We start from the raw sequence: 12,258 nt of genomic DNA on the forward strand, positions 1-12,258 counted from the left end.
CTATGGAACTAATCTCTTACTAAATGAGACTAGCTTTCTTTTATCAACGTTTGCTTCCAACATCCTATCCGTCCAAATACAAATTTTTTTTTAAATTTATTTTTTACATTAGGGAAATTTATTTATTTTTTTTAATACGACAGTGTTTTTTTTTTTACCCATGTGTGTGTGAGTGCGTGCGTATAAAAAATATTTATATAAACTGCAACGAACCAGTTTCTTTTCTATTTTAATTTTTACATGAAGCAAATTTATTTTGTTTTTTAAATACGACAGTGATTTTTTATACCTGTGTGTGTGTGTCTTTGTGTGTGTGTAGAGGGGGCGTTACAACTATAAATCATGGTTACTGTCCCATTGATTACTGTACACACAATAACCCTTATCCCCGAGTGGCTTCCAGGCTTTGATAAGTGATGACCTCCATGTAAAAAAAAAAAAAACGGCAATGAACAAGTTTTTTTTAAATTTACTTTTTACATTAGAGAAATTTTTTTGTTTTCATATTATGACAGTGTTTTTTTTTTACTCGTGTGATTGTATTTCTTGGTGTGTGTGTGTGTGTGTGTGTGTGTGTGTGTGTGTGTGTGTGTGTGTGTGTGTGTGAATTAGCCAAACTATAAAATAAATTTCCCCTGTTACGAATTATAACATCAGGGAAAAAGAAAAGTACTAGCAGAATCGCATAAATACATACTATACTTAGCATCATTTGGTGATTTATAAAATTCTTTAGAGAACGTTTCAATGTTTCCGTTACAAACATAAATAATGGTTACAGTTTTTCGAAACTACTAAAAACATTTCTATAAACTGCAACGAACACCTAATCCAGGTAGGTAGATCTAGCCTTTGTCAGTTGCTAAAACGGTTACTTGCTACTTTCAGTTATTTTTGGGTGCCTCCATTTTTTAAATTAGGGGAATTTTGTTTTTTTTAGATGGTATTTCTTTTGTTTTTTGTTTTTGGTGTGTGTAAGTGTGTGTGTTTTTAATGTGACAGTGTTTTTTTTTATACCCGTGTGTGTGTGTGTGTGTGTGTGTGTGTGTGTGTGTGTGTTTGCATGTGCGTGCGACTATGTGGGGAGGGCGCAAGTGTGTGTGTGTGTGTGTGTGTGTATGTGTGCAATTATTTTTCCTTCAAGTTTATACATCTTGAGAGTCTATTTTGGAGGTTTTGCCAAAATGAACTCGATTTCGTATAATTTAAATAATCATTTATTGCCAAAAATCAATAATAATAATAATAAAAAGAATAATTACTTTATGGCAGAGAACATACATAGACAAAAGGTCTGTTTTGGATGTGGGGAAATACAGTTCTCCTACAAGGAGCACACTAGATTGAGAAAAAAATCCCTTTTTTTTTTATAGGTGGGGGGTAATTTTTACATTAGTTCCACCTTCACAATTTTCTGTTGAATGATGACTTTTTATTTAAACAATGTTGATTAAGAAAATCTCATTCTAATTTTGCGGAGACTACTGGCTGCCAGGTTTGTACGCACGCATGATAAACACTTCTACTTCTCTCCTACCAACATTGTAACCCTCAATATTTTTTTTTTTCGCAGTTGGATGCTGACAACAATTATAACGGTAAAATTTGGGAGAATTATTTCCCCCACCCTCCCCAAAGAAAAGACGGTTGTTTACTCCAACAGCCGTTGTAAATATGGGAATGTTGGGGGGTTTATTCCAGAAGCCATTCTTAACAGGGGAAGTTTGTGATGTCTATTCCAAACGGCGTTTTTAACATGACAATACTGAAAGAAGTGAAGTGAAAAAAGTTGTAATTGTTTTTTTGTTTTTTTTTTACATTAATACAAGACGACATCAAACTGGAAATTAATTTAATACTATTCGTGGAAGAGTTGAAAAGAAGAACATTCGAGCAATAAACGGAAACAGCTTGGACTGCTATCACTGATTTCGATCACTCTAAACAGTGAATCTAAAACTTGTGTTTTTACTTTCTATTTTTATTTTAATGGACCATTTTTTGTAATTATTAATTAATACTGATTTACACATTCCCTTTCTTTAGATTCAAACAGTGAAAGCCAGATTGTTACATTTTGGCCATGGTCGTCAGTGTCCGCAATTGTTCAGGGATGGCAGTGGCCACCAACAACAACTGTAGTTTACTTTTTTGTGAGGGAGTGGAGTGAGGAAGAATTCCACCGGGCAATGCCGGTTACCGGGTCCTGCTAGTAGTATATAAGAGCCATTCCGAAAGTAAAGCCTCCTATTTTTTAAACTCAAAGTTGAAGAACTACAAAGTATTAAAACCCACGACCTTTTGTGTCCAAGAATTTATTTTTCTACATAGTCACCACCATTCTCAAAACACTTTTGCCAGGAATTCAATGACACTTCTCTGCTTCTATATAAAGAAAAAGAAAAGAAATTAAGACTGTACCTATTTACTATGCCTCCCCACGGGACAGAGTTAGACACCAGGGTCGTTTTTTAATGTGGAGAAAAGGTACAAAAAATAAAAAATTGTCTCAGTCGTGAAGGACTGATCCTTCACCGAAAGAGAACAAGAAATGGAAGTGCAGCATCTGAAGAACAAAAGGAAAATTTATAAGGAAATATATTGTTCGACAGAATACTCCAAAAACAATTTTCAAGAAATCCTTATTCTGCTGAGTTTCAAAGAATGTTATTCTTCTCTTCAGAGGAAAGAAAGAAATTAGCAAATTATTATTATAGCCGAGCTACTGTACACTCTTTAACCTTTATCCTCGAGTGGCCTCTTGGCCTTGATAAGTGGTAGTGCCTATGTAAAAAAAAAAAAAAAGCTCAGAATTTGCTGGTTATGGCATTAAATGAAACAGAACTTCTCATTTTTTACCTTAAATGTATTTAAAATAGGTGTTGTTTTCCTTACCCTTACATAATGCTGATTTTTCGTCCCCCCCCCCCGACAAAAGGAGGGTGGAACTGTAAATTCACCCTTGTCCGTTCGTCCATTCGTCTGTCTGCACTTTTCTCAATAACTATGCCTTGGAATTTTTAGAAATTTTGTGCAAACATTAAACATGGTATGAGTAAAAAAGTAATAATGGATTTTCCAGGGAAACTCTGGTTGTCCCCTTTCAGGTTAAAATGGCTAAAATTGTTACTTTTGTGCTTATTAAAAAAAATTTGATGCCTTGGATTTTTATAAAACTTTCTGAAAAGTTATAACTGATTTCTATATGATTTTGTTTGTCTATACTTTGGGGTAACTCTTGGGTGTGCCCCAGGGAATCTTTTAGGGCTAATAAAAACACTCCATTTTTGGGACTATTTTACCATATTTGTCCAAAATTTTCTGTGTATGTCTATTTAGCATTTTTTAAATATATTAAAGCCTTGGGAACTTTTGGGGCTAAATGGGGGGGGGGCAAGTGATGGACTTAATCATTCTTTTTTTGCATGGTGCAGAACGCAAATTTATGTATGTTAAGGCCTAAAACTGCACCATTTGTTTATTTTCACCAAGATTGAACGTCACCTGGCGACTTTTGGGGCTAAATGGGGAGGGGGGGGGAATGCTGAACTTAGTCATTCTTTTTGTGCACTCACGGAGGACCATGCATGCTTCACTTTTTTTTTCTTCTCTTCTGATGAGAAGCATTTAGCTATTAAATGTCATGGCCTAAAGAGATCTCCCCTCCATTCCCTTTTCACTCATTGTAATCACCCTCATCCTTATTGACATAGCAATGTAATAAAGTTCTAATGTAACTTTAATTATAATCTCGTTATCTTTTCTTATAACTTTTCTTATAAATTGCTCCGCTTAATCGGGTAATTGCTCTTCTTCATCTATCCAGATAGGTAAACCCTTTTTTTTTCGTAAAAACAAAAGAATTTAAGTTAACTATGTGTGTGTGTGTGTGTGTGTGTGTGTGTGTGTGTGTGTGTGTATATATATAACACACAATGCCTCATAATCGAAAAATCGACACTTTTTGGGGCTAGGAGCAAAGTGTAGTATCAGTTTGGATACTACACTTTATCTGCCCTGTTCTCCGTCAATGGAAAAGTTATTCTAAACTGAGGTACTCTAAATTTTTGTTCTAATCCAGAATGACTCTGTGAGGTGGATTTTCTCCCTGTCGAAAACAGACCTTGTGTCGTACTCTGCCCTCATGAAGAGGCAGTATTTATTTCTCTCTCACCCCAAGAAATGTGACACAGGGGCCAGAAAGAGGGATTGAAAAGTCAGTGCCCTGAGGAGGAGCACTCTAACCTTGCAAAAGATGCCTGTGCAGCTCCGTCTGCATTTTCTGACAGAGACGGCTCACGCGATTAGTGACCAGATCTTTAGAGAGAAGGCAAAGCTGGGGAGGGTTAACCTCCTAGAACTGCACAGAACCAGCATTGCACTGCAATCAACAGGGAACAAGTAATTATAGGAATGATTTAACCTCTGTTGATTTTAGAGTGAGAAGTGCAAATAAATATATGCACGCAATGCTTCAAGCAAAGTACATCAGCTCACTTAAATAGGTAGTGCTCCTTGCAATACAAAGACACAGAAAGGAAAGAGAATAGCAATGGAGGGCTATAAATAGAATCGTGGGAGAGGTATGAAGGTAGGGCGAGTTAATGAGTACAAGATAAAAAGTCAAGTTGGAAAAAAAAGAGGAAGAAAAAACACAAACGTTAATTAACCAGGCACTTCAGAAACGGGAGAGGAGGAGGAGGAGGAGGAGGAAGGAAGTTTGCGGTATCTCAGCAAATAAAGCATGTTATTAGTGGGGCAAACTGTTTGGAAATCGAAAGGTTAGGTGGGCAAAAATGTCAAAAGATAGGGGATATAGTTTTGAAAGCCGGTTTATCATAATTCTTTTGTAAGTTTCTGACTACTTTTTTTATTGTATTTGAAAGATTAAAGATAAAGTTAATTTCCGACAGGAAAATAATACTTGTACATGTGAGAAGAAAAAAAAGTTATAATGAAAAATGTTTTCACGGCTGACAATTTCAGCTAAATTTTGAAAGATTTTTAGTAAAGTTCTAAGATATTAAATTAAATAAGAAAAACACCTTGTTTGTAGAAAAAATAGCTTTATTAGCCCCAAAAACAAAGAATCATGAATCACAACAAACGGAAGTTTTGTAAACATGTACTATACGGAAGCCCAAATGTCAGACAGTCGAAAGGCTGAAAATGACGTCAAGTAGTTAAAAGAAGGTAGGGACTGCTGGTTCTCTTTCCCCCACCCCCCAGCCATGCATCCGTACATTCCTATCGTGAACGTTTGTATCATTTTCAACATTTCTTAATTCAATTATTTTTCTATGTTCCTGCATTTAAATTTAAAAAAAACACAAATATTTATTTTTCAAGATTATATAAAAATTATGTTCCGCTGAAAGTTTCACATTCATTCAAGCAAGGAATATATTAGAATCTTACATATAAAAATTATATGAAATATGTAATTTAAAACAAAAAAATTATAATTATAATTTTTTTGTGTGAAACAATGCTTAATTCAATGATAATATCGGTAGTTCAAAAAATTAATTTTTCTTCAAGTTATATCGAATTTATTAATACGGATTTTAGGGGCTTTTTCGTAATGTTCCTGTAAAAATTAAAAAAATTTTTTTTAATTGTTACAATTTACGATACTTTATTTACATAAAACAGCAAAAATAAATTCATGCGTTTTTTATTTACTACTGAAAACCATAACTTTAGTAAAGGTATTTTTTGTTTAAACAAAATAATACATTTCCATTAAGATTCAAATAAAAATAATAGGTTCATTAAATTCTGTGATAATTATTTGATAAATACTGAAAATTTCATTAAAATTGGTTAATTTCCTGATTGTTGGTGAATTTTTAAGTAAAGGGAGGGGTCAAAATGTTTATACATTTTGAGTATTGGCATTCATTTTGCACAAAATGTGTTTGTGATAGGACAATTCGAATATTTTTTCTGATTCCAATACAATTACTGATTCCGATTCTTTTAAATCTCTAAATATTTAATTATAGAGTTGTTGTTTTTTAATTTTTTTCGTGTTACCGTAAAATGTGCAGATATTTTCGCAAAAAAAAAAAAAAAAATACACTTGTGTGTGGGATGGATCTATAGATTTTAGTTTTACTGGTAGTTTAAAAATCTAGATATTTATCGTTTTATCATTGGTACCAGTAATGGAAAATTAAGTTTTACACAAAACAATTTTTTTTTTTTTTTTTTAAATTAAAAGAATTGTTTTGGGCATCGGAAAATAGGCACAAACGCTTCCGATTCTTATACTGATTGTGATTCCCCCAAAAAGTTCTGTTTTTTCCGATTTTGATTAATCGTCACAACATTTGTTTGTAGTGATTAAGTTGTTCAAATCAATCACACACACACACCCTGGTGATGATTTTTCTTTTTTTGTCCTTTAGATATGACTAGCGGGGGTGCCTGGCGTTGCCTGGGTGTTTGTAAGTATAAAAGAAAAAAAAATTTTTTGATAGGGAGGTAGGCTTGAACCCAAAGCCTTCACATTAGAGGTTCGAGCCTGCCTACTACCACTTTTTTTTTTAACACCTCCCTCACCACTCCACTGTGGTTTTGAACCCCCCCCCCGGGTCCTTACTACACCACCTATGCACCCCCGCTAGTAATTAATAAATCTTGAAATAAATAAATCTATAAGCTCTATCTAATGCTAAATATTGAATTTGTATTTCGTAATAGAAACTTGATCCCTTCATAAATAAATCTAATCTACATAAATTTAATTGATACTGTCATAATTTCCTATCACCCTCCCCCACACACACATATATAATTTTGAAATCGATTAGCATCTTTATTTTGACATTCCGTAATATATTTATATATAAATGTGCTCTTATATTAAACTAGCGTGGGTGCTCGGCATTGCCCGGGTATTTGTAGGTGTATGAAAAAAGAAAAAAATTGCTCCAACCCATGACGAAGGCGGAGGTGTTAAAAAAAAGTAACAGTAGAAAAGGGGGGGTATCAAAACAACAGTTGGCAGCCCATGTGGAGAAGGTGTTTAAAAAAAATGGTAGTAGCAGGGGGGCGCAAGATGGAGAGAGGTGTTAAAAAAAAGTGGTAGTAATGAGAACAGACTCGAACCCGTGACGCGAAGGCGGAAAAGAAAGTGCAAGAAAATCTGACGTGTTAACGATGCTCCATCGTCCAACTGGAAGTTCGCAATGTTGAAATTAAGAAAAGTCAATCAAACCGATATGATGATACAATGATTTGCAAAAAAACGACCCTTCCCTGTAGAAAACTTGCCAGTTGAGGGTGAAGGAATTAGTGTTTTTGGCCAAATTTTCGATATTTGCTGTCAGAAGGGTCGAGGTTTAAAATGGTACTGGTTTGGTGAAGTACCATCGCTTCTGTCGAAAGTTTTTGCAACATACAAACATGCACACACACACACATTTTGCCTTTTATATGTATATAGACTAGCGTGGGTGCCCGGCATTGCCCGGGTGTTTGGAGATGTAAAAGTAAAAAAGTTTTGGTAGGCAGGTAGGCTTGAAGCCGAAGCCTTGAGACGAAGGCAGAAAAAAGATAATTTACCTCAACATTACGAGGGCAATGGAATTGAGAATGGTTGCAATTAAACGATTAAAAAGTTAAGTGACAGGTGCATAAATTTAATGAGGTCAAACATCATGGCAAAGAGGAATGAAATCATGCACTTAACTTTGGCTGCAAGCCAGTTTGTTTCTCCAAGTTGTTGGGGAAAACCAGCTCTCCATAAAAAGGGGAGTGTCCAAATGAATAGCAGTTGTTTGATATGAGGGGTTTCCACCGCATTGATCAAAGATGATTGCTTTTCTGAGCCTCCTGGGATGAGTGCTAGGTAAACGCCTTTGTTACAGATTCAGTTTTGCTTTTATACCGAAAAGCCAAACAAACACGCGGAGAATAAGAAATATTACAAAAATAGCATGTAAAAGTCGCTCAAATAAAAGATAGATGTGACCCTCTTTTGTAAATTGGAGATATTATAATCTAGGAAGTATATAAAAAGTTCTAAGAATTAATGCCCCCCCCCCTCCAATAGCCTTTGCCGGATATACACAAAAAACGCAATCACTAACACATTTTTACTTTTATATTATAGATTTAATTTTTTAAAAATTCGATAATAGAGCACTGTTATAGGGAAAAAAAATGCTTCACTGTGTGTGTAACTTATATTTAATCTTCAAAGTAATCGCGTCCAGCACATTTTGTGTTCAGCTGTTTGATCCACTCGGTGAAACTCGGGGGAGGAGTGTTGGGGTGAACACAAAGAAATCCGTGAGGGCTTGGCACAAGTCTGCTATATTGGTGAACGATTTCTCACAAAGATTATCACCGAAGTTAAGAAACATTGATCCTGGTCAGTAACAGGAGGGTGACAAACAAAAAAGTGGTTATACAACTTTTAGTAGTATTTGCCCATGATTGAGCTTTCTACTAAAAGTGCAAGTTTATCGAGAATACAAATTCAATCATCATGTGACAATGCTCTGCAGAAAAAACTAACATTTATTTTTATCGTTAATTTATCTACCAGTCTCACGTTGTGTTATTTCTGTTTTTTGCAGGGAGAAATCGAAGCAACTGGCTGAGCAAAATGCTGCTGTTTCCTGCCTCTTGGCTCTTGGCGTCCATGACGGGCGTAAAGAAGGAACAGGCGGAGATGCTAAAGCGCTGGCTGGAAAATGGCAGGAAATGTTGAACAATGACAAAGACCTCAGAGAGAATGTTGGAATCGAAACTCTGCTCACAAGCGGCACAGAGTCAGGCAAAACGCATAAAAATGGAAATGTGATGCAAGAAGGCGAATCCAATGGCAAGGACAAGAAGGATATAACAAAGACGGAGGTTGAAAAAAAAGAGGAATCTTTTTCTAACGAAGATTCTTGTCAGATACAAAACCTTTCTGAAAGATGATAGGAAGATTTCTAGCTTTTTTTTTTTTTTTTAACTTTTTATTTTTTATTTTAATGAATAAATTCTTTTTACTCAAATCTTTTTTTTAATTATTTTTTTTTAAATTCTGATTTTATTTTAGTGAAATAATGAATGAAGCTGGTGCATTCGTGTTGTCATATTTAGATGCGGCTGTCTAAAAATAGGGATGTAAACATGGCTGAGCTGCATGTTTTGGTGATGCATGTTTTAGTGATGCATGTTTTAGTGATGCTGGTTTTAGTGATGCATGTTTTGGTGATGCATGTTTTGGTGATGCATTTTTTGGTGATGAATGTTTTTGTGATGCATGTTTTAATGATGCATGTTTTGGTGCTGCATGTTTTAATGATGCATGTTTTGGTGATGCATGTTTTGGTGATGAATGTTTTGGTGATGCATGTTTTAGTGATGCATGTTTTGGTGATGCATGTTTTAATGATGCATGTTTTGGTGATGCATGTTTTGGTGATGCATGTTTTGGTTATGCATGTTTTAGTGATGCATGTTTTAGTGATGCATGTTTTGGTGATGCATGTTTTGGTGATGCATGTTTTAGTGCTGCATGTTTTGGTGATGCATGTTTTAGTGCTGCATGTTTTAATGATGCATGTTTTAATGATGCATGTTTTGGTGATGCATGTTTTAGTGATGCATGTTTTGGTGATGCATGTTTTAGCGATGCATGTTTTGGTGATGCATGTTTTAGTGCTGCATTTTTTGGTGATGCATGTTTTAGTGATGCATGTTTTAATGATGCATGTTTTAATGATGCATGTTTTGGTGATGCATGTTTTAGTGATGCATGTTTTAGTGATGCATGTTTTGGTGATGCATGTTTTGGTGATGCATGTTTTAGTGATGCATGTTTTAGTGCTGCATGTTTTAATGATGCATGTTTTAATGATGCATGTTTTAGTGCTGCATGTTTTAGTGCTGCATGTTTTGGTGATGCATGTTTTAGTGATGCATGTTTTGGTGCTGCATGTTCTGGTGATGAATGTTTTAATGATGCATGTTTCGGTGATGCATGTTTTGGTGATGAATGTTTTAATGATGCATGTTTTAGTGATGCATGTTTTGGTGATGCATGTTTTAATGATGCATGTTTTAGTGCTGCATGTTTTGGTGATGCATGTCTTAATGATGCATGTTTTGGTGATGCATGTTTTAATGATGCATGTTTTAATGATGCATGTTTTAATGATGCATGTTTTAGTGATGCATGTTTTAGTGATGCATGTTTTAATGATGCATGTTTTGGTGATGCATGTTTTAATGATGCATGTTTTTGTGATGCATGTTTTTGTGATGCATGTTTTGGTGATGCATGTTTTAGTGATGCATGTTTTGGTGATGCATGTTTTGGTGATGCATGTTTTGGTGCTGCATGTTTTAATGATGCATGTTTTGGTGATGCATGTTTTAATGATGCATGTTTTGGTGATGCATGTTTTGGTGCTGCATGTTTTAATGATGCATGTTTTGGTGATGCATGTTTTGGTGATGCATGTTTTGGTGCTGCATGTTTTTGTGATGCATGTTTTAATGATGCATGTTTTTGTGATGCATGTTTTAATGATGCATGTTTTTGTGATGCATGTTTTAATGATGCATGTTTTGGTGATGCATGTTTTAATGATGCGTGTTTTAATGATGCATGTTTTGGTGATGCATGTTTTGGTGATGCATGTTTTAATGATGCATGTTTTAATGATGCATGTTTTTGTGATGCATGTTTTGGTGATGCATGTTTTTGTGATGCATGTTTTAATGATGCATGTTTTGGTGATGCATGTTTTAGTGATGCATGTTTTGGTGATGCATGTTTTGGTGATGCATGTTTTGGTGATGCATGTTTTGGTGATGCATGTTTTTGTGATGCATGTTTTGGTGATCCATGTTTTGGTGATCCATGTTTTGGTGATCCATGTTTTGGTGCTGCATGTTTTGGTGCTGCATGTTTTAATGATGCATGTTTTGGTGATGCATGTTTTAATGATGCATGTTTTGGTGATGCATGTTTTAGTGATGCATGTTTTTGTGATGCATGTTTTAATGATGCATGTTTTGGTGATGCATGTTTTGGTGATCCATGTTTTGGTGCTGCATGTTTTGGTGCTGCATGTTTTGGTGATGCATGTTTTGGTGCTGCATGTTTTTGGTGATGCATGTTTTTTAGTGCTGCATGTTTTGGTGATGCATGTTTTTGTGATGCATGTTTTAGTGCTGCATGTTTTGGTGCTGCATGTTTTAATGATGCATGTTTTGGTGATGCATGTTTTGATGATGCATGTTTTAGTGCTGCATGTTTTGGTGATGCATGTTTTGGTGATGCATGTGAATGGCCTGTGTTGTAGGTGATAGATGTCTGAACCATTTCCATATCTCCATGGATTGTTGAAGATCGAATGGCAAGCCAAGATACCAGACACAGAGGTTTTAACCCGGTCAAACCTTCTGTCAGCAGTGCCAGGTTCATTGGGCAGGTCATATATGCCGCATATCTGATTCAAGGCTCACAAAACAGTTACTTTATGGTGAGCTGTCCAAAGGAAAAAGACCCACATGAGGACAGCGGAAATGGTTCAAGGACAATCTGAAGATCTCCCTATATAAAAGTTAGGTACGTCCAAGGTTGGCATACTGTTGCCACATCTGGGCAAGAGCTGCTAAAAGATCTTATGCTGCCTTGACAGAGTTCAAAATAGACTTCATAGCTTAGTTGGGGGGATTCCCTTTTCTCTTCCCTGCAACGTCTTTCCCACAAAAGTGACATTGTGAGCCTGTCTCTGCTTTATCGTTATTTTCATGGCAAGTGCTCATCTGAGCTACAATCTTTGGTCACCCCTCGACAAACTTTCATGAAAAACACTCATCTAGCTGAATAATTTCTCCCACTCTTTATCTATGCCTATGTCTAAACCTAAACATAGATTCCATGGACAAAGCTTCTTTCTTAGAACTGCACACCTGTGGAATTCTCTTCCGTTTGCCTGCTTTCCAGCTGACTAAATATGGTCGTCTTCAAGTCCAACATAAAAAAATTATTGAAAAGTCGTCCCCTTAAGTAATCCAATTTACCAAATTTACACTACTAACGATTACTACGATATTGTCCCATTGACTTCTGTACGCTTGTTAACCCTTATCCTCAAGTGGCCTCTAAGCCTTGATAAGTGGTGACTCTTTGCCACTACTAACGATGACTACGGCTTGTTCCCCTTGGCCACTGTACACTCATTAACTCTTATCTTTGAGTGGCCTCCGGGCCTTGATAAGTGGTGACTCCTAAGTTTA

The 12,258-nt window shown here is 35.7% G+C and overlaps 2 protein-coding genes across 4 annotated transcripts in view; one reads left to right on the plus strand and one right to left on the minus strand.

Annotated features, from left to right (window-relative positions):
• Positions 1-9,017, plus strand: part of LOC145297716 (tRNA-dihydrouridine(20) synthase [NAD(P)+]-like) — a 255,634-nt gene extending 246,617 nt beyond the window's left edge. For all 3 annotated transcript variants that reach the window (XM_080143929.1, XM_080143926.1, XM_080143927.1), the window contains one exon: positions 8,592-9,017. In XM_080143929.1, coding sequence (XP_080000055.1) covers positions 8,592-8,940 — 349 coding nt within the window. In that variant the 3' untranslated portion in view covers positions 8,941-9,017. The remainder of the gene's footprint in view (positions 1-8,591) is intronic.
• On the minus strand, positions 8,957-11,452 carry LOC145297889 (uncharacterized). The gene has a single exon (XM_080144219.1). The coding sequence runs from the start codon at positions 11,450-11,452 to the stop codon at positions 9,443-9,445; it is 2,010 nt and encodes a 669-aa protein (XP_080000345.1). The 3' UTR covers positions 8,957-9,442.
• Between the last annotated feature and the right edge of the window lie 806 nt (positions 11,453-12,258).

This window comes from Euprymna scolopes, chromosome 18 (genome assembly GCF_053919585.1).
Source record: "Euprymna scolopes isolate OS-2025 chromosome 18, ASM5391958v1, whole genome shotgun sequence".
Taxonomy (NCBI): domain Eukaryota; kingdom Metazoa; phylum Mollusca; class Cephalopoda; order Sepiida; family Sepiolidae; genus Euprymna; species Euprymna scolopes.